This window comes from Channa argus, chromosome 13, assembly GCF_033026475.1.
Source record: "Channa argus isolate prfri chromosome 13, Channa argus male v1.0, whole genome shotgun sequence".
Lineage (NCBI taxonomy): Eukaryota > Metazoa > Chordata > Actinopteri > Anabantiformes > Channidae > Channa > Channa argus.
The window spans coordinates 17,910,386-17,937,287 of NC_090209.1; the positions used below are offsets into that span (position 1 = coordinate 17,910,386).

The 26,902-nt window shown below is 37.1% G+C and overlaps 2 protein-coding genes across 8 annotated transcripts; both read left to right on the top strand.

The window, feature by feature from the left end:
- The first annotated feature begins 2,193 nt into the window (after nt 1-2,193).
- On the top strand, nt 2,194-13,590 carry sgk2a (serum/glucocorticoid regulated kinase 2a). 2 transcript variants are annotated; one of them, XM_067526047.1, is made up of 13 exons: nt 2,194-2,369; nt 3,753-3,819; nt 4,331-4,386; nt 4,627-4,684; nt 5,560-5,643; nt 8,473-8,604; nt 9,331-9,443; nt 9,555-9,591; nt 9,718-9,804; nt 10,379-10,474; nt 11,190-11,345; nt 11,656-11,745; nt 12,021-13,590. In XM_067526047.1, exons 2-13 carry the CDS (start codon nt 3,805-3,807, stop codon nt 12,174-12,176), a joined length of 1,080 nt encoding a protein of 359 aa, XP_067382148.1. In that variant the 5' UTR covers nt 2,194-2,369; nt 3,753-3,804; the 3' UTR covers nt 12,177-13,590. The 2 variants fall into 2 exon arrangements, with proteins under 2 accessions (XP_067382148.1, XP_067382147.1); XM_067526046.1 differs by lacking the exon at nt 2,194-2,369 and adding an exon at nt 3,434-3,499.
- A 3,133-nt stretch (nt 13,591-16,723) lies between these two features.
- mybl2a (v-myb avian myeloblastosis viral oncogene homolog-like 2a) lies at nt 16,724-26,600 on the top strand. 6 transcript variants are annotated; one of them, XM_067526036.1, is made up of 13 exons: nt 16,724-16,979; nt 17,197-17,256; nt 18,526-18,619; nt 18,942-19,013; nt 19,220-19,312; nt 19,391-19,611; nt 19,714-19,834; nt 21,591-21,644; nt 21,739-21,983; nt 22,847-23,549; nt 24,091-24,333; nt 24,722-24,922; nt 25,139-26,600. In XM_067526036.1, exons 1-13 carry the CDS (start codon nt 16,969-16,971, stop codon nt 25,739-25,741), a joined length of 2,721 nt encoding a protein of 906 aa, XP_067382137.1. In that variant the 5' UTR covers nt 16,724-16,968; the 3' UTR covers nt 25,742-26,600. The 6 variants fall into 6 exon arrangements, with proteins under 6 accessions (XP_067382137.1, XP_067382140.1, XP_067382138.1 ...); XM_067526039.1 differs by having other exon boundaries at nt 17,197-17,252; XM_067526041.1 differs by lacking the exons at nt 16,724-16,979; nt 17,197-17,256 and adding exons at nt 17,439-17,524; nt 17,774-17,866.
- The last annotated feature ends 302 nt before the right edge of the window (nt 26,601-26,902 follow it).

Sequence of the window (26,902 nt, forward strand, 5' to 3'; positions counted from 1 at the left end):
TTGTCTAATAACTTTTCTTATATCACTTAATCCTAACAGCTGAATCATTGTACACAGTTGGCAGCGATGGTGACAGCTTCTTTCACACCCTGTCTGCTTTTACTGGTTATCTTCTTGTTCCACTGCAGAGGCCAGAAAAACAGGCACTGCTGATAACCTGCCCCAGCAAAGTGAAAGTCCATCATTAGTTGTTTAATGTTCTATACAAGGAGAAACTACAGGTGTGCAGGAATTATTTATAAGCCTCTCATAGGAGGTTGCTAATAAGTCTAAAAGGTGTTGGTTTTAAAATGGAAAGTATGCTCATTAATAGTGAATAAGTGCAAAACGTTTGCTTGTTACTTGAATGTTTGACCTTCACTCTGCAGATTGGTGTGTGTGCGCAGTGTCTGGTGGCAGTTTTCACATCCATCTACTGAAGGGGAAAGGTTTTCTGTGTGTAATTTGTCATTATTTAAACAAAAGTACTTTTATATTTATTTAAACATCTCTGGAAAAGACACTTTAAGTAGGATTACTTCAAAATTAAGTGGAAATTAAATGTACTTACTAACTAAAGTGAAATAAGTACAAAACACATGAAGTGAAGAGACTGCTGCGTATCATATTTCAAAGTGCTATAAATGACATTAGTGCTAACAGCCCTATATAAGAACTGTTGTCAGCAAGTACATGATGTTCATGGCCAGACTTCTTGTATTATTGTAGGCTGCAGGTTAAATGAACTTGTTGAATTTTTTGACACAAAATGCCTTAAGGTCACTATTTAACAAATTGTGTTTTGTTTAGATTCAAGATTCCAGATCCAAACAACTTTATTGATCACATAGGGAAATTGTGTTCCCTTGTTACAGCTGCTCTCCACGTGAAAGGTAGAAAAGAAAGGGAAAGAAAACTTACACCAAACCAAGTACAAGTACAAACTACTCTTAGAAAAACCCAAGACAAGAAAACACCCAGCTAGACGAGTAAACATAAATGAAATCAAAACAATACAACAAAACAAACAATCCAATTTAACCATTTGAGTAGGACAGTATAATGGCCACTGGGAGAAAAGATCTCCTGTGGCACTCTGGAGCACTACATAGACTATGATCAGCCTCTGGCTGAAAGTGCTCCTCTGTGCAGCTAGCAAATACTGGATTGGGTGGGAGGGATTGTCCAGGATTGAGAGGAGTTTGGACAATATTCTCCTCTCAGCCAACGTGCAGAGGGTCCAGCTTCTCCCCCAGAACAGAACCAGCCCTCCTTATTAGTTTGTCCAGTCTGTTACTGGCTGCCACCTTCATATTGCTGCCCTAGCAAACCACAGCAAAGAAGATGGAGCTGGCTACCACGTGCTCATAAAACATCTGTAGCATGGTGCTGCATGTGTTGAAGGACCTTAGTCTCCTTAGAAAGTACAGCCTGCTGTATTTTTTCCTGTATATTGATGCTGCAATGACTGAGCAGTCTGGTTTAATGTCCAGGTGGACACCCAGCTTTTGTACTCCAAAACTACTTCCACCCCCTCTCCCTGTATGGAGAGAGTACCGACATGAGTTCAGGACTTCCTGAAGTCCAGCACCAGTTCCTTTGTTTTACTGATGTTGAGCTGGAGATGATTGTGCTCACACCAGTTAACAAAACTGTCCACCACTGATTGATACTCTCTGATATCTCAACCCGGGTTACATCCAACAAGCAAGTCATCAGAAAAAAGTTTTCTGATCCGACCCCACCAGGTGTGGCCCTGCCCAACCACCAAGGACCACCCTTGTGCTGGTCCCAAGCATGGTAAAATGGGAGGGCGTAAATATTCATGCCAAATCAACCACTGAAGGGACAAGCTGAAAGCCATTGATCTTTTTTACTTAATGTAAAACCAACTACTTGTGTTTTAATTGTTTTTACATATTGCAACAGTTTATTTGTCCAGATTCAGCTAAGGTACATGATTGAATAATAACCGTCTCATAGTTACAGTAGTATACACACTTAATCATCCTAAAATGTACATATATGTGTAATGTATAATCAAGATCATTAGTTTTTTACAGACTATTTTTTAAAAATAGGTAGGTATAAATCTAAAAAGTAAACAAGCTTCCTAGCTACTTCTCTTACTTTAAGAGCAAAGTGTGGAGACCGGAAGAGCTATGTACACACACTCACACAGACAGTCTTGCTCCGCCTCACCTAAAGCTCTGTGACTTTTTATCAATGATTCACTCTCCTGCCAGAGACTTCAACCATCTAACAAAATTGAAAACTGGCCTCAGTTTCAGCTGTGATACACCTGCAGCTCTGACAGCTCTTTGTTTGGACTCAGACTCCTGAACTTTGCAGACTGCTTGCGCACTGATCCTCTCGTCCTCTGCAAACAGGTGAGAAAACTACTGTTTTTTACAGTTCTGCTGTTGTATAATACTAATATTTGATACGTTCAAATTCCACCTAAATATCAGAGGTACTGAGTTTATGACAATTTTAGATTTATGATATCATCATATCACTGCTAGTTTACGCTATGGTAGATCTTTATAGCACATTAGGTTAGTTGTAAAAAGTATTTAAGTTCACACTTGATTTTGCCGTCCACCTCCTACAGGACTGTAGGACACAAACAATCTTCACTCTAGATCTTTTCTTCTTGTCAGAGTTTCAAGTTTGTGAAATAAACTTTTTTGTGGGATTATACTGAGTTTGTGATTTTAAGAAAACCTTTGGACAAAGAGCAGCTGCTCAGGTGGTGTTGGTAGAAATATGCAACTTTAAGTCTTTGCTGTGATGCTGTGTGATTAAATTATCTTGACTTTAGTACATTCAGGAAGTGCTTTTTATTTTTGACTTTAGACATAGAATGATGAGTTTAAGTTGAAAATGGAACTCATTCAGTGTTAGATGATGATTTCTTTTTCAGGCATTTCAGTGAGGCTACAACATGTCTGCAGATCACAGCTTTGTACAATCCCAGTAAACACATTCTGTAAAATGTAAAACTTCCCTTCTGTAAAGTTCTTATGTCTGCAGATAGGTTAACGGCCCTGGAGCTACTGAAAAAATGTACTTGAATAGTTTCTGTGTGTGTGTGTGTTGGAACATGATCATGCTGAATGTTTTGAGAGATATGAGAGTGACTCGACAATATTTACCATGTAAACATATTCACTACAAACTCCACACACACACTTACGCACGCACACACAAACACACACGCACATATATATATATATAGTGTACACATATTGTGTTTTGGTTGTTGCGGCATCTTATTGCCTAAAAACCAGAATTACCAGCTTCAATGAGCTCAGCAGCTGATCAGAAATACAGACACACACAGACCCACAAACCCCCACACACAGTCATATGTTTCTATAATGAGAATACACTTCATTTCCAAACCTCATTCTAACCTTAACCCTTAATTCACGTCTTCTGACAGCTGTTTGGAGTTGTGAGGAACAGCTGACAGACTCTCACAATGATGGCACTGAACCAAATTTGTCCACACAATGTAATTAATACAATGTACACACACACAAACACACACACACATACACACACACGTGTCTTATGGATCTGTGAAATAAGATAAGGTTGAATATATAAAGCTTAAGGGTTTAAATCTTGAACTTTCTTCTATAATTGCATTGAACACAACTGTTGACCTCTCCTCTCCTCTCCTCTCCTCTCCTCTCCTCTCCTCTCCTCTCCTCTCCTCTCCTCTCCTCTCCTCTCCTCTCCTCTCCTCTCCTCTCCTCTCACAGGTCTGTCAACGCTGATGCTGAGTCTGCAGTGGGAGTGGAATGGACTATAGCCATGGCATACTCTGATGTAAATACCACTCCTATGAGATTTTCCAAACTTTTTCTTAATGCTAAAAGAAAAAAAATTGCATAACACATGCATATGAACAAATACAACCAGGTGATCTGTTGTGTTTTGGTTGTTTGTGCTGTGCTTTTCCTAACATGATCATGCAGTATGACTCAGACCCTCATCCATTTAACTTCAAGCTTGATTATTCTTTGTTTTCTGTTGCCTAATAGTGTTTTACTACGTTGCGTTGGCTATTTTGTCTCATGATAATAAGAAAGATATTATACACTGAAAGCAGAGTAGATAGACACGTTTTCAGAAATTACCTCAAAATGTGTTTTCACATTGAACCAACATCATTATTTTTTTTTTATTAATTGTGAGCACTGATTCTGTTAGGTTTAGGGATTTTAATGATCCAAATGAATTTATGGTTTACATTTTTTTATTTAGAGAAATGTATTTAAAGTGTACTTTTCCTTTCTTTTATTGAATTAAGTTTTTTTATTGGTTTTCCTACTTGCAGTCACCATCCTCCTCTCCTCATGATGATGTCAACCTGGGACCTTCAGCAAACCCACAGTCAGTAGCTCTGCTCCCACCCACCAGCATGTAGCCCTTTGCTGTGATACACTGAGAATTTTTCATTTAGTCACACATACCATACTAAATATTTAATATAAATAAAGATTCATAAAGAGAATGGCGACATCTGAGATTAGGTTTTGTTCAAACAAAATGTGCAGATTTATTTTCACCATTAATAAGTGTTTATGGTATGATTTAATGCATTTAATAGATTATTTTCCTTACTTTTTACAGTGCCAGGCCCACTGACTTTGATTTCTTGACTGTCATTGGCAAAGGAACCTTTGGAAAGGTAACCCTAGAATAATAATGTTTTTTTTATCTACACTGGCAAGAGGAAGTAAGTGAACCCTTTAAAATGACATGCAGTGGTTTCAAGTGAAAGGCAGGCACAAAACATTGGGGAAGAAAAGTTGTACAACATGCAGCAAAGGTCACTGGTCAAATGAGAACCCAGGAAGCTGCGCTAAATTGGCACGCTCAATACTCAACACTCACACACACTATGTAGCCCTAGGGAGTTTTTCTCTGACATAGGGTTACGTTAAGGGCATTGGGTAATAAATCGTGCTGCGGGTATTAATGGTGGATCATATAGAATAACAGCCATTCTCTGTGAATACAATTAGAATCAGGTTTTTTGTATGATTTTGTGTCTCTTGTATGACTCTAAGAAAGAGAAAATAAAAGTGGGAACAATAATGAACCGATGTCGACATTGCAGACGGGGTCAGAGAGAGTCTAACGGCTGAGTACTGCTTGAGCAAAATGTCCTGCCTGCTTCATGAATCATTAACTTTATAGTCCACTGACGCCTTTTAAGGTTACTTGAACATCACCTAGTTGGTGGAACAGCAAAATAAAGAAAACTAGAAAATAAAATGACACCAGTGCAATGTTTCCCACGAAGAACACAGTAAACTCTCAATCTGATTCATTTCCTTTGTTGGCAGGTTTGTATGTCCCTGCTAAATGTTTAACTGTAGAGCAATGACAGACCTTTTTTCATTGTATCAACACACTTCTCAGATTTCTCAGTATCATCTGTTTCCACAGATCACATATCTGTGCTGTGTGTGCTGTTCTAAGGGGGTTTCATGCCATGTCCTGACAGTAGTGACGCTGCACACTGTTTACTAACCAAACCTCTAACAAACCTATATGCAGGTCCTGCTCGCCAAGCTCAAAGCTGATAACAAATTTTATGCCGTCAAAGTGCTGCAGAAGAAAGTCATCCTGAAGAAGAAAGAGGTGAGGCTCTTCTGTCCCAGTATTCAAATTTCTATACTTATTAACCTGCAGAAACACAAACCACATGATACTTTCCAGTTACACAGTATTTGTTTGAATCATGCAGCAACATGGAGAGTTTCTCTGTCCGTACCTGTCAGTAGACATGGTAAACATGTAACTGGACTCTGTGTATGTATGTTTCACATTCACAGTGGTGAAGAATGGGACTAGCGATACATGCTACCGCAGATACAACCTCAATTTCATAAAAAAATGGGAGGATGTGTAAAACAGAAAATAAAAACAAATAAATAAAAACAGAATGCAATGATTTACAAATGTAATAAACCTATATGTTATTCACAATAGAACATAAACAATATATATGATGTTGAAACTGGGAAATTTGACCAATTTATGGAAAATATTATATCGAAATAATATTAAAATATTAATATCACAGCAACACATCTGCATGTTTACATATATATGTATATATGTATGTGCTTGATGCTGTTTAAGCAAAATTTTGTTATTATATATGTAAACTGCTTCGTATACATATATTAACTAATATCAACTTAGCAACTTTCCACAATGTGGGACATTAATAGAAAGTAGATAAATATGTTTTACTCATCAGTTTTCTGTTGTGATGAGCTGAAGTAGATGAAGGTGGAAAATATCTCTGCGCATGTGAAGTGTGTGTCAGTATCTTTGATTGTTATTAGTAAACAGTATTTTCACCCAGCAACATGATCTGAATCTTATCTAATCTACAGCTCGTTCTGTACAAAGAACATATTTTACAACTCCCACAAAATAAACTGGGTCACTTCAGGGTTTGTCTGACAACACACTGACACCCAACTGAGATAGCTGATCTTACAGTCTGTAAAATGTCTATTACCTTTCACTTACTCTTTTGCCTCCTAAAACTTTTGAGTAAAGTGACTTTTCCCTTTTACCTCCTTTAGTTTTGCCATGCCTTGGCAAAGCTGCACCACACATCTGTTCATCGCTTACTGGATGACTTTTACTGTAGTTTATTTCACTTTACTACTAAGATTCAGTGTTAGTGAGAACAGGAATCACCATTTAGAACATTAGTAACACCAAACATCTCTGTAAAATGTGTTGCACTTTAGCTGCAGTGTGTCCCATGAACTACAGCAATGTGAATTCATCTATAAATAGGGCGTTTTAATTATAAATAAAAATGTTGTGCCGACACTGACATAAAAAGCTGTTAAAGCTATTGTTTAATTGTGTAAAGTAACTAAATACACTTACTTAGGAACTGCACTTAAGTACTGCTTTGAGGCATATCTGCCTTACTTGAGTAGTTCTATTTTCTACATGATACTGTAATTGACACTGCATTTCAATGAGGTAAATTTTGTGCTTTTATTCCACTACATTAATACAAGAACTATAGTAGCTACATTTCAGATTTACTTTAAATTAACAAAATCATCAACGGCCTGGTTCTTTAGTGACGTTTTCTGCACATTGATTTGGCATGTGTTTTTACGCCGGATGCCCTTCCTGCCGCAATCCACCCACACACCTGATGGGGTGGAATTTGAGCGTGTGGCCTTCTGCATTCCAACCCAATGCTCTACCACTGAATGAAATATGGTATAATAATCAGACTCGCAAGCTACCAAGTATTTTGTAAAGTAATTTAAATTATAATTATTTGATTCAAAAGATTTGATGATCAAAACGGGGCTGTTTAAAGTTCCATCACTATTAGATACAACATTAAAATGATGAACAATTTATTGCATGAATAACTATAAGCTAAATAATATTATATTGATTTATGTCAAGTAAGACTTTTTGACAGCAAGAGTGTAGTTACTTTTGGTGGTTCAAGTATTTCTTGAGCTAATACTATTGCACTTTTATTTTAGCATCATTTTTAATGCAGGACACACATGAGTATTTCTACACAGTGGTAATAATATTCTTTTTTAACTTTACCTTTTTAACTTAAAAAAACACAGCACTTCTAGCACTATTGTTTCAGTGGTGTCAGTGGTGGATCAGGGATTTTGTGTAGTCCAACAACAAATGGTAACATGGTTAATGCTACGAATTCCATGCAATTTCTTGTCTGCACAGTAACTTTAGGCCTCCTAAGTATGAACAAGGATTCTCGTTGCACTTAACTGAAGTCAAACACTCTACAGCTTGTGTCTAAACAACCATCACCTAGAAAAAACTTAAAACTACATACTACATAAAAAAATAGGAAAGACTTAATCACTGAGAAGTTTTCATGCATTGTGACAAAGGCCATCAACCCTTTGATAAAAAAAGATGCAGAATGTGTGGGACCGAACAAGCAGGCAAAAGGAAACCGGTGATTAATTCACCTGTAGTGCAAAATAATTTAAGTGCAACTGTACAGAAGTTAATTATATGTGCGCTACAAATAGAAACCAATTAACTGACAACTTATCAAATGTAGTAAAATACTAAATGTAAATCAGGGAAAGCAAAATGTGCAGTGCAGGTGAGTTACCAATATTTAACTGGACCGTGTGGCAGCAGGGGCGGTCTTCACACAGAGTCTGTGAACTGTAGTGTGGGAAAAGATGCAGAACATTACCGTTGTGAAACAGTTTTTTGGGGGGCTCATTTACCCCTTCATTGTTATCAGAAATTGCTGTCAAAGAAATTGTTATCAAACATTCATGCAATGTCTTATTTTCAAGGATAAAGAAATGTCTCATTTGAGGCATTTTAAGTGTGTTTGTGACCAAGTAATCAAGTTACACAAATGGACGCCTTCTCCGCTGACAATACAGTGATCCCTTGTATTTTCTCTCTCTTCAGCAAAAGAACATTATGGCAGAGAGAAATGTGCTGCTAAAGAGTCTGAAACACCCATTTCTGGTTTGTCTTCACTACTCCTTTCAGACCACAGAGAAACTCTACTTTGTCCTCGACTATGTAAATGGTGGAGAGGTAAATGTCTTCAGCAATAAATACCATTATTTGTTGTTTTTTCTTTCCCTCATAAAAACGTAAATTTAATCCACAGATTTGAGTTGTGACTAAGAACATGATTAGCATAGCTTAGCATGTGGAAAAACTAACTAATGCTTACACAAATGCTATTATATGATGTTTACTAAAATTTTGCTAAAAGGAGCAAACAGACAAACAAGCATCTTGTACAGATGCTAACCAATGCTAGCTGTAGCTTCATATTTAGCAGCAGACATCAGAATAATATCAATTTTAAATACACCATATTAGATACAGTAAAAAAGTAAAACTGTTCCAAAAAATACATAGATATTTTTCTGTGCACAGAAGACTGTTTTCAAAACTCATATTTTGTGCCAGGGTGTTCCTGTATTGTCTAAAAGTGTGTCCATTTTGTTTCCTTGTTCAGCTGGGACACAGCAGGCTGTGCCTGTGTAATCATAAGTAATCCTTTATTGAAGCATAGCACTGTCTGATTTTATTACATAAATTATGTTATTACATAAAATCAGACATCGCTTCCTAACTTGCTGCTAACAGACCTGTTTACAAACACTTTAATGTCTTTTTGTGCTGCTGTGCTGATGAACATTTAATAATTTTTTTAAATTTGTATTTTTTTTAATGATTGTTATGCTTGTAACAATGTGTGTAACCTCCATCATCTTATCCATCTTTTGATCTTTTTCCATCTCTCTGTAGCTGTTCTTCCACCTGCAGAGAGAGAGGTGTTTCTCAGAACCCAGAGCGAGGTTCTACGCCGCCGAGGTGGCGAGCGCTATTGGCTACCTTCACTCGCTCAACATTGTGTACAGGTCAGACTGCCAGTCATGCTCACTTAATTTCTAAAATATTGAAAATATAATAACAAATGATCAGTTTTTACTTTCTACACTGATAATTTGCTCATTCTTTGCTCTTTGTAGAGATCTGAAACCAGAGAATATTCTTTTAGACTCTAAGGTAAATCTGATTCAACATGGTTTCTGCTGTGCTTTGAAAAATACTTTATGAATACCTTATTAGAATTTGTCAATAAAAACATATTGCTTTGAGTGAAGAAAGCCTTTATGTCCTTTGTCTGTGCAGGGCCATGTGGTGCTGACAGATTTTGGGCTGTGCAAAGAGGGTATGGAGCCAGAAGGAACTACCTCAACTTTCTGTGGGACTCCAGAAGTGAGTAAAAATATACATATATGAGTGTGAAGGAATTCAGAAGGTAATACAACAAAACAGTAACGTAACATATCATCTTTGTTTAAACATGATAGCTAATTAAATTTTATGCTGAGACCTTTTAACTCCAGAATTGACTCTGCTGTGGCAATAGTATCTTTACTAAACGTTTGCAACTTTTGATTCAAATATATGCATCCATTATCTGTTTCCGCTTATCCCCTTTGGGTCGTGGGGGTGCTGGAGCCTATCCCAGGTGTCACTGGGCATAAGACAGGGTCCACCCTGGAAAGGTCACCAGTCAGAGAGACATACACAGACAGACAACCATTCACACTCACATTTACACCTATCGGCAATTTTAGATTCACCAGTCAATCTAACGCATGTTTTTGGACTGTGGGAGGAAACCAAATGGGTTTCCTGAGGAAACCCATGCAAGCACAGGGAGAACATGCAAACTCCACACGGAAAGGCGATTCAAATATATTGATATATTTAAAAAAACTTGTTTCTGTCATCCTTAATTTGCATTTTCACTCCTGTCTTTTACTTTTCTCATATCTGTCTGCAGTACTTGGCTCCAGAGGTTCTTCGTAAGGAACCATATGACAGGACTGTAGACTGGTGGTGTCTTGGAGCAGTACTCTATGAGATGATCTACAGCCTGGTATGTGTATATACCTTTTGGAAATAATCTTAATCTTAATAATAATCTTGGTTAAAGCAGTAGTTTGATATTTTATTGAAAATGATAGTTTCATATCAAATCGTACAATTGTATATCATTTACCATACTCCATTGTGGCTGGATTTCTCCTGATATCAAGTGCGTGTTCAGTTTCAGAATTATTTATAGCAAAAAGTCTAAAACAACAAAATCTACCCAGCAGCAACTGTAAAACTCTTAAAGTCAGCTACTTCAGTTGTATTTCTTGGAGAGACATAAGAGTGGTGTCAGCCACATTAAACTCTTGACAGAAAACTAGCAAAACACAAATATGTGTGTTTCCCACAGTGTAAAATGAATCTTGTGAAAGACAGAAATGGTTCAGCCTTTAAAGTCTACACATCATAAATGGCTATATATCAGCCCATTTTGTTTATTTTGTATTTTTATGTATATAAATTTGCGTGAATCATTTACCCTCTTTATCTCCCTTACGCTGAGGTTATAAAGAGACATTTCCCTAAAACGTTTCCCTAAATCTCTATGTTCTTCAAGAGCATTGAGAACAAGATACTACTTAGTCAGGACATCAGAAGAGTTTTCTGTTTAATTAATATAACTAGGGAAACTTTAGGTGTATTTTACAGCATATGCTAAATGCAAAATTGCATTGTGTATTATCATCCTTTTCATTATTATCATCCTTTTGCTTCAGCCGCCATTCTACAGCCAAGATGTTGGTGAAATGTATGATGGGATCCTCCATAAGCCGCTGCCGCTCCCTCCAGGGAAGTCTGATGCTGTCTGCTCTCTGCTAGTAGGTCTTCTTCAGAAGGATCAGCACAGTCGCCTAGGGGCCATCGCAGATTTTGTAAGTCTGTTATGTTTAAAAATGTCTTTAACTTTAAAAACATTTTCCCAGACAAGAAATAAGCCTAGTCTTAGACAAAATATGTTCTTCCAAGAACAACTCGAATATTTTTGGTTTTAGTTGCAGATAATTTCAATTCCCTTAATGACAAAATAGGATATACTTTAAAACTAGGGTTTAAAACATCCCTTTGAAGATTTTGGTATTTTCAGAGGACAGACCTGAAAAAAAAACCTTACTCAACATGTCAGGATATCTTGATATATTTGTACAGAGTTCACATTTGTTACTTTTCTCTCTCTTTTTATAGTTAGAAATAAAGAACCACACCTTCTTCTCTCCAATCAACTGGGATGACCTCTACCATAAGAGAATCACTCCGCCTTACAACCCCAATGTGGTGAGAACTGCCAGGCTGACTGCTCATGTCTTTTAAGCTTTGACATGTCAATGCCATTTTTTTGTCTGTGAGCTGACTTTGTCCTCCTAGTCATCTGTATAATGTATCTCTTTAAAAATTGGGAATAGATGTGATGCACCCTCAGGCATTCTTTCATTGGAAATCCTCCAATGTATTCCTTACCTTCAGATATTGGTACACCGTGTCACACAATATACATGATACATGTTATTATGATTACAGGTGCAAACTTACATAATTATTTAATGTTTCAGAGAGGCCCAGCTGACACTCAGCATATTGATCCAGAGTTCACTAGAGAAATGGTTCCTAACTCCGTGAGTCGGACCCCAGAGCTCAATGCCAGCACCAGCTCCTCTAATGCCTTCAATGGGTTCTCTTTTGTCGGCAGCGAGGACAGCTTTCTGTGAGACGGAAAGATCCTGCTCACAGGCCTTTGTAGTTAAGATCTCATCAGAATAATGAGATTGCAGAAGTTTCAGATTGGCTTCAGCAGGTTGTGTCTAAGTTGATCCTCTTTGTAGCAAAATGTGGGCATGTATAAATGAAAATAATTGCATGAACATATTTAAGGTTCAAATTTTTGACAATCTTTTGACAGTTAGCTCTTAGAAAATCTTAGAAAAATCTTTCTAAATATACAGGGTTTGTAAAAGTGAAAGCATCTTCATCATTTCTTTCCATTATTTTGCAAAGAAGTAAAACGCAAGTGAGGTTGGGTTCACAAGAAGTTTTAGAGTTTCTTTATACACAAAAAAAAGACAATGCAACATTGTATTCCTGTGTACACCCAGGCTTCATGTTTATCTCACTAAAGTCATTTTTATAGAGGACAGATCTTGTGAACAAGATATAATAACCTAAACTTTAAAACTGGGAGTGACATTCAGACACCTAAGAAAAGTTCACTTTTACCTAGCATTTCCAAATCAGGTATATGTGCTTTCATGCTATATGCTTTTGTCACATTGGCATGATATCATCAAGACACTCCATTCCTTAGATTACCTGCAGCCTCTCACTAGCATGTACCTGTTTTTACACTGTTTGATTTTACTGGTAACTGCTGTTTTGCTCTGTGGCACAAAAGCTAAATTGTTATTACATTACTGTACTATACAAAGAACATAAAGTTCAGTTTTTGTCACATAAAAGAGAAATTTGATACTGATCCTTTAATGTTAAGGGATGTAGGTCTGTGGACATGTACAAAGTATAGGTTTTACCTTAAAAAAATCAGCTAAAATATACAATTATTTTACTGACAGTAATATAACTTTATTAATTATGTGGCTGTGAAACTGTGGCGACAGGTCCTCACAGCAGTGTTCTGTTAATGTACTGAATGTCCATGTAGCACTATTTAAAAAGCCAGCCTATTACACTGCAGTGTAGAAATTATGGTTATGTGGATTTTGTTTTTTTGTTTGTATTATACCTTAGGAAAGTCTATACATATTTTTGTCTGTGAGTGCTTTTAGTCTGCAAATGGAGACAGCCATATTGATTTCATGATGATGATTTAATTTCGTTATTTCATGATATCTAACAGGTTATTATAAAAATACTGTATCTAACAAGTGTAAACATACAGTAGCAGCTTTATAATAGAATTATGTACTGTAGTAAAGTAATGCATTTTTTTTAGGTATAAATCATGAAGTGCCTAAGAATTTTGGTGATGGATGATGTTTGAGGTTGGCAGTGATGGATGATACAGTTAGATAATGTGCATCTGATATCTTTGCATTTTAACAATTTTTTAAATCAATTTCATATATACTTAAAGTTTTTACATCTCATATTAAAGAAGCTCTAAATCAGCAGGCTACTCTTCATCTCTTTAAAAAAGATTGTTGGCTTTGCTCAAAGGTTTATTTTCACAGAATGCAGTATCAGATGAATTTCTAAGTAACCATCCACACAAACAGGGAAATAACCATTTATTTCCCTGGAAGACGGCTTTATAGTCTCCCTTCAAACAGAATGATTAATGGAAAAACACAAACACAGGTCTGACCTCCTCATTCACCTTTCTAAAACCTTGAATGCCAATATGCTATGACTGATCCTGTAAACAGAGGCTGGTGTTACACATGATCAGGTCATGCTGCCAGCAGCATCGTTACACTGGGCCGATGCCAGCGGAAGCAGCTCCATGTATGGGTGTACATAGAAAACTTGTTAATAAATCAAACTGTCAAAACATTTACATGTTCTTTTGAATGAACTATTAAACAGGAAGTTTGCAAGACAGAAATTATATTTTGCCAATGACTGACCAGCTGTTAAATGTGGCATGTTATCAAAAGGTTCTGCAGTTGACAACACATGGTGTCATCGTAAACGCTTCTTTAACAGGTTTAGATATGTATCCTATTTCCTCAGCTAAAGCCCCATTTTGATGTCAATTATGAGCATTGCTAAATACATCATTCACATCTCTCAAGAGTTAATTAAATTACTGAGCTAATTTATTACAAGCCAGATTTATATAGATTTATCAGAAAATGTTGTGCAACTTGTTACTAGAGAAAGAGCACACACTGGCTCGAAGTCCTTTTGGCACCAAACTTCTTTTATTACACAAATGCACTGCCTTTCTCTGCACTTCATCTATGCAATTATTAGGCCAGTATTGCCTTTTGTCACTGAATAATGTTAATCTGCACTGATTCATTAACACATTTCTGACAACAATGTGACACAATGAGACTATGGGCACAGACATGTAAATGAGCCCCTGCCATTCTAAGAGCAGGCCCCCCATGTTGAAAGAGACATAAAACAACCACAATCTTTTTTGTCCTCTTTTTGATCGTCTCTTTCAGGGCATTTTACATTTCTCTGTAGTCTAAGTTTTGTGACACTTTGTGCTCATTTTCTATTGTTTTGCACAAGTTTGTGGTTGTTTAGTGTCTTATTTTGGTCATTTTGTTGCAGGTTATTCAGGTAATGTCTGTGTTAGGTCTGTCCCTGACAGGCTCATTCAGGTATATGTTACTCATTTTACTTTGGCTACATGGAATTCAACCACTATTAATGTTATTATTTACATGTCGAAACATCTTTAATGAAAAGGCTTATAGAATGGGAATAAAAACATGTAAAGATGAAAAATACAGTACATTTAGGGACAGGGCAGGGTAAAGCATGTGTCACCAGATTAAAGACTAACAAATGGACAGGAATGTTTTAAATACAGGTTGCATGAGAAAAGATGAATGAACAAATGTATTTCATATTTTACATTACAGAGTTAAGATGATTTTTCTAGCATTATACACCTCTATAATTACCTTTATGGTTGTGAGATATAAGTCTGGAAATTACATTGCTAACTATATTTCCATAGAAATTTGCCAAACAAAGATGATGAAATATAAACTAACCTGTGACATCCAAAAAAAGAGATCAGAACAAGAAACAGGTGAAAGAAAAACAAACAAAGCACTATTTTATAGATACCGTATAAGAGTTTTAAAAATGCTTCAAGAGCTGATATAGTTTAACAATCAAATTTTTTATTTATCCAAAGTAGTCAGTAGGTAAAATATTAATCAAGTACTCAACCTTAACTAGTTAGAGGCAGGCAGACAGGTGGAAGATGTGACCTTACTTGGATTACTATAGAACTGCACCACTTAGTGTTTAAGCTGAGAAACACAATACACGAGGTGGCTGAAATTCAATGCATAAAAAACAAACAGAAGTTAAAGTATGCATGCAATTTTATTTAACAGATAATGTTTCCCATATTTTCACTGTCACAAAAGACTTTTACTAGTTTTGCAAGCAGTTTTCATGATGCAAATGTGTCAAAGGTTAACAATTAAAATATATTTAAATGGAAAGAGCCACAGTGAAAAAAATTACATATTGTTAGAAACCAATTGGTGTAAGTTAATGTGGGCAACTGGCAGTGCTTAGCCAGGAATGATGATGAAACAGGATAACTAAACAAGGCAGCGGAATTATTTATCTGTGACTTTATAACACACACATTATTATAATATAATATTAGAATATTGGAGAAGAAAGGCCAGAAATTAAGCTGACAAATAAAATGAGTATAACTTTATTTAGGAATTTAATACATGTTTTAAAGAATTTGTTATTTTGTCATAAGCATGTGTGTGTTTATTAATGTATTTGTAATTTTCTTTATCTGTTGGTGTATAAAGTGAATGACAATGGAGTATAATGCAGTTGTGGGGTGGGCTATACTGTTGACCAATGCTGTACATTAATGAACACCTAAATTATTATTATACAGTATATGTTCACAATTATAGTCTGTTTTACAAACCATGAGATTGATCATTTTCCACTTAACACTGTTGTGATCAAAATTAATTGCCAACTTGATCCGGTGGATCAATGGGTAGTGGATCAGGTTTGGATGCAGAAGGCGGCCTTATCGGATCCCAACCCACCAGGTGTGACAAAATGGAAGGGTTGCGGCAAAAAGGGCATCCGGCGTAAAAACGCATGCGAACTCACGATGCGGAACACGGTCCGCTGTGGTGACCCCGAAAGCCGCTGATCTTTAATCTTCAGTACTTATTCTAACTGAACCAATGTAATCTTAGAATGCCATTTTAATTTTTGAAACTTATTTAAGAAGCATTTTGCTGTGGGTTTTACAAAACATAGTTATTTATGTGAATTTTAAGGCCTTCATTAAAAGTCCATGTTTGAGGAGTCTGCAGACACTCCTCAAACATGGACGTTAGCCTAGCAAACCAGTGATTTCATTTAACTACAACATATCTGACGTCAAAGTAGTCTTGTCCCCACACAACAATAAATAGAAAGTAATATAGTGTTTGAGCAAAGCGTATTAATTTTCAAAAGACCTATTATTGATACTGTTAAAAAGCAAATCCTCGAGTTACATTAGATATTAGCCGTTAGCGTCCCCTAAAAGCGTCACTCACGAGGACTGTTTCCGGGGAGTGCGTGTAGCTGTGCTGTTCTTGAACATACCTTATTATCAGACCCGGGTAAATGTTGACTGCTAGAACGCCACGAGTTTCTTTTTGCTTAAATCTTTCACTAACTAATATACATTTCATTGCGCGTACGCTGCGGCATTGTCTGTTTCTTCTAAAGCAGCGCTTGTATTGCAGTTGAAAGTAAAGTGACCCAGTCTTGCATCTCAGCAGCACAGTCCAGAGACACTGGGGGGGACACGGAGGCATGTCGCGCGGGTAAGTGTGGGAATGTTTGTGGCTCGTTACGTTGAGGAAAGTGTGTGTATGTGTGGCAATATGTTAAAAGTGTTATCGAGTCACAGCTAAAGTAATCAAAGTTTAATAGTCACCGGGCTCTTAATCAACGTGTGAGTTAAATGGTCGCTGTGTGAGTGAGATGTTTCCTCTCCGTCGCGTCCGTTAAGAAAGCCGTTGTTCTGTTGTGTCATGGTAGTGAGCTGGAAGAGCTGGACCCGGCTGTTTTCCAGAAGCAGTTGCACAGTCTAAAATGTAGGTAGGTATCTTCGGGTTTCTCCCTACTGTCATGTCAGCTAAGTCACAAGCATCGAAATAGCCCCAAACATCCTCCACTTGCCCTAAACATTATTCAGTTTGAGCGAGGCTGTTTTGTTTCGCCGCTAGAGGCGCTCTACTTTCTGATCCCACCAGCGTTAATAATCAACGTTTCCTGCAGCGTGTTCAGCGGACGTGCGAGCAAAGTTAGTCAGTCAGCTCGAATTTACACCAGAGTTGGATTATACGTTGCAGTTTACTGTGGTTTGGTAAATCAATCGCAGTAACTTTGTCTTGGGAGTTGTGCAGTGTATTTGCATATTTAGCTTGACATTAGTTAACGCTTAATATTCATGTCAAGGCAGCCTGGTGGCTTTCAGTAGATAAGCTAATGTTAGGAATGGAAGTAAGAGACACAGGCTTTGTTTACGAAGGAATCGTTGAGTGGCATACTTTTCCAGCCTTATTTCTAGACATTAAATCTATAGCTTAATGTAGATTTAATCTGTTTTAAACAGGTGTGAAATCTGCTTCACCAGTTGCCAACAATTCCAAGACACTTTAGGCACATTGCAGGGAGAGTGTCAAATGCTGGGCCAGTGGTTAAAAAAGTTAAGTTACTGTAGAAACCATTTGGATGCTATCTGTTAGCAACCATGTACTTAACTAATATGCACAGAAAAAACAGCTCTTAAGTGTTGGGATATTTATTTGTTGGGAATTTTTAGATTATAGTGTTGAAAAACAATAGATTTTACTGAATATACAGTCAGATCTTGCAATTGTAATAAGACCACTATGATACTAGGATACACATAATATACATTTCTTTGCATTATTTAGTCTGATCTTTGTATTTTATTTATTTATCTGTTTTGTGTCTTTTTTTCTGAGCAATGTGGAATAGGGCAACATGATTTACTTTGTAGTTTTTGCATTAGAGTGCAATTTATAATTTGTACGTCAAAAGAAAACACTCAGTACACTTGGTACTCAGTTTTAGGGCTCAGGTGCTTTGGGATTTGTAATTCAGAAATAAATATACACAATCAATAGGCAGTTTAATAGGTACACCCAATTAAAGTTAATACAGTCCAGTATTACAGTCATGAAAAAAACATCCTTCAATAAGGTGACAATGATTGTTAAAAATTCAATGCATTTTGCTCAGATATTCTTTCTGTAATGTCTTGTCTTACTCCTTAATGATCTCCCCTTTGGAATCCAATAATACATGTTTTTTAATTATTGATCCTCTCTTTGTTTGTAGCATGGAAGAAATGGGGGATAGTAATCTCTGCAATGATACTGACTCAGACACAGCACACAATAAGGGTGGTAAAGTCAAATGGACTCAGGAAGAAGTGAGTGAAAAAAGGATTTTTAATAACACATTTAATTGACTATGTTATCCAGACCTACTCAAAATAATTTCAAGTAGTTTATTACGTTTTTACCAGTGATTAAACTTTAAAGCGACATGCTAGCAAAAAGACCTGATTGAAACACAGGTAGCAACACATGCTTAAGATACTTTGTCACACAGGTTTTTGTTGATTGGTAGGTAAAAGCAATAAACAAAAGCAACAGTCTGGCATCTCTGATTTACCTCTGCTGTATTAATGAGTTTATGATAACCTGGTAATACATTATACTGTGTCAGAACTAATTTCTTCCTGTGTGCAGGATGACAATCTGAAAATCCTGATCAGGAACTTTGGGAAAAAAGATTGGAAAACCATTGCCAGTTTTTTACCTGTAAGTACTCAGATAAAACAAAATCAGTTGAAGTAGAGAATGCATGAATTACAGGATGAACTTTTAAACGTTAATAAAATAGACTAAAAGACTAAATCTCTCAACACTAACCATTTTCTCCATGCTAAATTATTTCAATCAATAATTCGACACCCCCTTAGTATTGGGAGAAGACGTGTTAATGACATTTCCTGTTGCTGTGGTAGGGACGGACAGAATTCCAGTGTATGCGCCGCTGGAAAAAATGCCTTGATCCGGACTTAATCAAAGGCTACTGGTCTAAAGAGGAGGATGAAAAGGTAAAAAACGTACGCAGAAAATCCAGATAAATTTATGCTATTGTTGTGCTCTCCCACATTGTATGACCATCTTTACAGATACTAGAGCTGGTAAACAAGTATGGCACAAAACACTGGACTTTGATTGCCAGACATTTTAAGGATCGGCTGGGGAGACATTGTCGTGATCGCTGGCGCAACCACCTTGATCCACTGGTCAAAAAGACCTCCTGGACCGAAGAAGAAGATCTCATCATCTACAAAGCCCACTCAATACTAGGAAATAGATGGGCTGAGATTGCCAGGTTACTCCCTGGAAGGTGAGTTAGTTAACCTTGATTTACTTGCTGAATAGGATGATGGCGTACAAATAAATTGTTTTGTTGTTAGAATTTAATATAGATTTTTGATTCCTTTTGCAGGACAGACAAGGCTGTGAAGAGTCACTGGAACTCCACCATCAAACGTAAAGCAGAATTGGGCTTGTACAAAGATGAAGCTGAGAGCATTTCCCTTGATATTCAGCAGTTTGTGGAAGGAGAGGTAGAATATCTCATGCTTTTTGTACAGATGGTATAACGGTTATTGTTGTCAGTTTTTACATATTGACTTCTTTACCATCTTACGGATTTTTTTTTTTTTCCAGTTTAATATGATGCACTCAGAGTATTCAGACCCCTTTCACTTTTTTCAGTTTTGTTAGGTTGCAGCCAGATACTACAGTCGTTCAAATTATTTTTTTCTCATTAATCTACACTTATTACCTCAGAATTACAAAGTAAAAATTGAATTTTTGAAATGGTTGTACATTTATTCATAAGAAACATTCTGAAATACAAATGCACCTGAACCAATTAGCAATAACATTATGGCCACCTGTACAATTTAATGCAAACTAATATAGTGACTCTGCCATAAATTCTACTTTTTCTAATGTTTTGGCCACCTACTACCTTTAAAATAGGGTGGCCAAAACATTAGAATCACCTCTTTGTATAATGCACTGCAGTATGACTCCACTACCCACTTTGACCTTAATAATAAATACATAGTAGAATTAATTAAGTTTCAACTTAAAAACTGAAGAATTATTACCTTGTAAAAGCAGAATTCCTTGCAGAGCCCCTGTAATGGACTGAATTACTGTACATTGCACTGGTGGTCATAATGTTATGCCTGATTGGTGTAGCATTCAGACCCTTTGTGCTTTGTTGAAGCAGCTCTGACAGCAATTACAGCCTCAAGTTTTTTTTGGTTATAATGCGACAAGCCCTGCACACCTGGATTGTGGAATTTTCTGCTATTGTTTTTAAAAGGGTTCAAGTCAGGCCTCTTGCTGGGCCACTCTAGGACATTCACAGGGTTGTCCCTAAGCCACTCTTGTGTACTCTTGGCTATGTGTTTAGGATCGTTATCATGTTGGAAGCAGAACCTTCGGCCCAGTCTGAGGTCCTGAGTACTGTTGTACTCAGGATATCTCTCTATTTTACTCCATTAGGCTTTTCATCCACCCTGACCAGTCTCCCAGTCCCTGCTGCTGAAAAACACCCCCGCAGCATGATTCTGTGACCACCACGCTTCAATGTAGGGATGGTATTAAGCCAGCGATGAGTGGTGCTTGGTTTTATCTAGACGTTTAACATTTAGAATTGAAGCCAAAAACAAAAATCAGTCTTGGTTTAATCAGGTCAGAGAATCTTGTTCCTCTAAGTCCGAGTCCTTCAGGTGTTTTCTTTCTTTTTTTTTTTTTTTGGCATGCTCCAAACAGGGTTTCTTGTTTGCCTTGGAACAGCCCTGTCTCTGAGCTCTGCTGGCAGCTCCTTTTGATCTCATGGCTTTTGCTCAGATACAGTATGCATTGTCATCTGTGAGGCCTCTGTACAGAAGTGTTTGCCTTTCCAATCATAACAATTTAATTTAGAACAGGTGGACTCCAGTCCAATTGTGAAACATCTCAGCAACAATCAAGAGAAATGCGAGGCACCTGAGCTAAATTTCAGGTGTTGTTGCAAAGGGTCTGGTCATATATGTTATATTTCAGTTTTGTTTTTGTTTTTTTTACATTTACAGACATTTCTAAAATTTTCACTTAGTCATATATAGGTTACTGAGTGTAGAATAGTAAGAAAATGTTTTGAATAATTGTAGTTTCAGGCTGCAAACTTGAAAAAAGTGAAATCTGAAACCTTTTATGAATTTTATTAGGATTTAATTCAAAAAATGGTTAAAAAAAGTTTATTTATAGTACAGTATAGCAGAGACACTATTTTGAATTCACATGATGTTATTTTTTTTTCAGCTGGACTTCAAATGTGACGTTGTATTAGACACAGAACCAGTAGCTCCAGAAGTGGTAAGCTAGCTATAGATGGATTTCTTTTAAACTTTCTATTTCATTCTGCTCCCAATTAGCATGATTTATTTTCTTACTATTTGCTCTGTTGCAGATAGGGGCAGAGAGAGCACAAAAGCAGAAGGAGCATCGGAAAACCAAGCAGAATAGGGTTGTTCCACCTTCACAGACTTTGGCATCTAGTAGAGACTTCTCTTCCCCCAGTCAGTCTTTTCCTCCTAGTTCAAGTTGTAGTCCCAGTTCCAGCTCAGGTGCTACACAAGCAGCTGCACCAGTGGACCAGAAAAAGTTTGTAAATGCAGCGCTGAGGATGATCGCTGAAGACATGCTGCCACTTAGGTGAATTAAGTGCTAATGGCTGTTATTGTGTCTTTGCGGGTTTTTTGCCAAAACGTCTTAAGTTTGGTATGCAGAAGCTGTTTCCCATATGAACTCCAGACAATGTTTTTAATTTTTCTGACAATTTGGGACAGAGCAGCGTGCAGCACGAACAAGGTCATGCACATAATACGGATATTTTACTAGGATGCTCGAAGGATAAAGTCTGGATACTATCAGCAGCATCTCACTCAGACAATTGTCTTCACATTCCCCCTTTTTGACAAAGTCAGATACTGTTGGAATTCCAGTGTCTGTTTGAAAAGGGCTAGAGTCTGTTTTCTCTGAGCAATGTCATTTGTGTTGCTGGGCTTTAATACAACTTAATGTTTTCACTTACAGCACTTCACTTATGTCTCCATATAAAGCAGTAGTGCTAGTTGTCTCTATTTTCCTGCCATTTGTTAAGGATACCTTTGGCCATTTTCTAAATGCCGACGACCACCACACAGACACTAAAGCCAACACTGAATCTTCTCTACCGATATTTTGTTAGTTGTCATTCTGCATCCTGGGTTTCGATGGAATTACGGAGACTCCAAAAAGTGTGGACAATATTTATGAGGGTCTTGCCTTGGGGTAATGAGGAAACATGACCTGGGGGAGTGGTGTGTCTGGTTCAGGTATTTGTATTGGTATAAGGAGGTGTAGAGCATTAATTATTAAGTACATTTAGGCTGCAGGCTAACCACTAACCAAACATGAGTGGAGAGGATTCAGTGTTTGTTTAAGTATTGATGTAGTGAATCTGAACAATCTCACTCACGCATTATTTGAAATAAGTAAAGCCACATAATGAATTTTTTTGCCTTTATTTCCTGCAGTTTTGTTGAGGGCTCTGGCTTCAGGTCATTTATGGGAACCATCGGCCCAGAATTTAACAAGCTATCCCAGCGTGCCATTGGCCTACAACTCTATGATGATGTGGAGAGAACCATCAAACCTCAACTTATTCGCGACCTCAAAGCCAGCCTTGCCAAAACCAAAGATGGTGAGAGTGCCATTCACGTCACATGTGACCTTTGGGCAGGGGGTCAGTCCCAATCAGCAGAAGAGCCTATTGTCATGGTGCAGCTCCACTTTGTCAGTGAGTCCTGGCAGATCCGTAGACCCATTGTTGCTTATCGTCATCTCAGCAATCAAAACCTCAGCTCTGCTGTGGCCAGGGAGGTTGAAGGTGTGCTGCTGAGCTATGGCATCTTTCCCTGCAGCATTGGCTACATCCTTGCCAACCAGGCCAAAGAAGCCCTGGTTGGGAACAACTTGTTCTGTGACTACAAAATCATGTGCTCATCTAACAGGGGAGAACCTGATGGAGATGAGATAGTGGCATTTTTGTCAGGTGAGATGTCAGAAACAGAGTGCCATTTTTCAGAGTTGCAGATCGGGACTAGGACCATCTGTGTGGCAAAAACATTGCAGACTGTGATTAAAGAGGCATTGAAGACTTCCAGGGTAGTGGAAAACCTGCTCTCACAGGCACACAATGTGGTGGCTTTCTTTAGGAGCAGTCCCTACTGGAGCGAGGTAGGAGACAGATGTAATTGTAATATGTAATTGTTAAGTGTTTCTGCCTTTTATTCTTCTTCTTGAAGAGGTGCATAATGTAGGTCAGTGAGCCTTTTCTTCTGTCATAGATTAGTACCATTATTTATTGATGTAGAAAAGCAAATTGTAATTGTATATCAGCAGATATGGGAGGACTAAAATTACAGCAACACTTGACCCTACAAAGTAATAGTACTGTAGTTTTTAAAGTGTTTTTAAACTAGCAAAACTGTTGACTAAGTGTTGTTGTTTTTTTTTTAAGTTTGTTAAATCTAATTTTATGTTGATGAAGATTTACTCAGGATGTCTACATGCCTTAACGTCTTAAAGCATTGCATTTCAAAATTGATAGAAACTGCTATCACCACTGATTTCAGCTTAGGTCATAAGGATTCTTTCCTTCTTCCATATTACGCCACATTACCTTTTTGACCTTTTGTGGCAGTTGATTTTGTTAAAGAGATTTAAAACGTTGAAGTTTCTTTCTTGAATAATCATTTTGAGTATTTAATTTTTTTAGGTTTTGTTGAAGGAGTGCAATGTTTCTCTTGGTCCTTCCTCCACTAACTGTCGTTGGAACTCCATGATGGTTGCGTTACGCCGTATGGTGCAGGAGTCTGCCTGGAGCACTGTCATGACTCTCCTGGCCCAGGCACGCATAGAGGCTAACGACACATCCAGTGCCCCACCTCTGGTCATGGTCAAGAGGGAGCAAGTGGTCGACATCCTGAGTCTTCTTGAACCTTTTGAGGAGGCATTGCAGGTAAGAGCTTTTGTTTTGTTTTTGTTTTAATAATTTATTTAATGGTTTATAGAGTTTTATGTAAAGTAAAATTTTTCTTTGTCTTTTTCTGACATCCTGTAGCCCGAAATCAAGTGAGCAGTTGAAGAAGAAACATGTCCATATTTCCAAATATTAGACAAAATCACATTTTTAATTCATATAGCTATTGTGTACTTCTTGTTCTTACACGGATCTTTATTGTGTCTTATTTTATATTTAAATATTAACTGTGCCTGACATTTGTTCTGAGTTGGGCACTTAGATTAACTTAAAGCAAACAAATAATATTAAAATTAAGTATTAGTAGTATGGGTAATGTTTGTAAATCATTATTAGAACATTTCTTTTGTGGCCTTTACAAACCCAGGTTCTGCAAGGAAATGGTGTAACTATCTCTTCCATCATACCCTCCCTTATTGACCTCGATAAGACTTTGGAGTCTCGTGTCAACAACTATACTCACTTCAACAAGGCTCTACGCACAGGCCTCTACACCCACTTCCAACCTCTGATTCACCAAAAGGACATGATACTAGCGTCTGTGCTTGACCCCAGGATCAAACTTCAGGTACTGAGTTAGGACAGAAGCCTAAGTGGTTTGTCATGAACTGTAACTTTAAAGGTCAACTACAAAATTGCACAATGTTTATTTATGTTCATTATATTGTAGTTTATATAGACCTCTGTGTTTTATATAGATTAGTTTGTTATATAGGGTTCATTAGAGAAAAATACATATCTACATTAAGAATCTGAACTCTAAATTGAAAACTTATTTTTCCAGCCATTTTCTCATGCCAAATTGGAGGACCAGACAGGTTTCTTAACACCTCCCTCAAAGCAAGAGGCTCGCACCATTGTGGAAGCCACATTAGGAAGCATGATCACCTCTGCATCTTCTTCTGTGGAGACAGATAAAGACCAAACCATCAAGGAGTTGAAAAATGTCAAAAATGGTGGTGGGGAAGGACAAGATAAAACACTAATTGAGACATCTTGTGGAAGCTCAGAAGAAAACGACTGTCATGGAGTCAATGAAAATGGTCTCAAGCGCAAGTCTATGTCCACCTTGCCCCAACCACCTGCAAAGATCATGCAGATACCAGAGCTTGACCTGTATCTGACAGAACCACTGTGGTTAAACAATTCCAGTGTGTTATATTGGAAATTGGCTACTCGGTTCCCTGAACTCCAGAACATTGCCAGAAAACTGCTGGCTATACCAGCCACCTCAGGGGGCTTTGACAGGCTTTCTCCAATGGCGTCATGTATTGTAAGAGCCAAGAGGAACCGCCTTCCCCCTCACACCACAGAAAGACTCCTTCTTTATAAAAACTCTTTAAAGACAAAGACTGTGAAAAAGCCCAGTGGGGGTGCTAAACACTGATGGGTTATGGGACAACTGGATTTGTTTATTCTGTGCCCTGCCCTAAGAACTCTTTTTTTTTTTTTTTTTTTTTTTTCTGGCTAAAATTAACTTTTTTTTTTTTTTTCAATTAATAAAACCTTCTGAAAAACCTACCTAAAAATACTTGCAAAAAGAAACCCCAAACTTAGGTTAAGATACCTTTTAAAAAATGCTGGCCAGGAGACACATATCTTTCTTTTATAGCCAAGAAGTAAAATAAATTTGTCTTTGCGCTATTGCTACCTTGTAAACCATGAAGAAATTTCTGATAATGTGACTACAACTTTTATTAAAAAAAAGAAAGTAGTGCATGCCTCTGTATGCTTCAGAGTTTCAGAAAAACTGGTTTCTGTTAATGCAGAATTTGGATATTTATTTCTGTACACTAACAGGTAAATCATTGAGTACATGACTAAGTAGCATCTAAAGCAAAATGTGTGATCATAATAAGCCCAAAACACACTACTTTTTTTTCAGTCACTGATTATTTCCACTGTAATTTATGTTTTGTATGCTGTGCAACAGATCCAGATGAATATTAAATTGTATGAGACTGCAGGTTTTCTATAAAAGCCATGTTTTTTATTTCTTTTATGAATTCTTAAGATTATATATTTTGGTCAGTGATGCATTAGAGGTGCTACATTACATGTTTTTTTACAATGGCTTTGATTGATCAGCTGTTTTTGTTTTTAAAAGAACAAGGGGTTTGTGGTTATCAGCTATTTTTTGTGAAAACGATACACATTGTGCCAATTAAGTGAGATTTAGTCCATTGATCTTGTCTCTACATGGAAATTTGGAGTATACTTTTTTAAATAAAGCTATTTTTCCTTAATTGTTTCATGTTTTCACATGTTCAAGCTTTTTGTTTTTTAATAGTAAAAGGATTAGGTGAGTCAGGAGCACCTTGTAAAGTACTTGCCATTTTAATTGAATTGATGGGAACAGAATGCTCACTCTGTTGTCAGTGTATTTAAATGTGTATGCTAAGCTAACATTTGTCACGCTCTAAGTTAAGTGACTATCTTTCAAAGTTAGTTTTAATAAAGGAAAAACAAAAAGGAAATCCAATACAAAGCATATTTTGGGGAGATCTCATAGGTGTATTTTAACTGGGAAAATTGTAACAAAACCTGA

Excerpts from the sequence above, each read along its gene's own strand:
- mybl2a (XM_067526036.1), top strand. Across the intron at positions 19,612-19,713 it reads GCCAGGTTACTCCCTGGAAG|GACAGACAAGGCTGTGAAGA; the intron begins GTGAGTTAGTTA and ends TTCCTTTTGCAG. Across the intron at positions 21,984-22,846 it reads GAAGACATGCTGCCACTTAG|TTTTGTTGAGGGCTCTGGCT; the intron begins GTGAATTAAGTG and ends TATTTCCTGCAG.
- sgk2a (XM_067526046.1), top strand. Across the intron at positions 9,592-9,717 it reads ATATTCTTTTAGACTCTAAG|GGCCATGTGGTGCTGACAGA; the intron begins GTAAATCTGATT and ends TTGTCTGTGCAG. Across the intron at positions 9,805-10,378 it reads CTTTCTGTGGGACTCCAGAA|TACTTGGCTCCAGAGGTTCT; the intron begins GTGAGTAAAAAT and ends ATCTGTCTGCAG.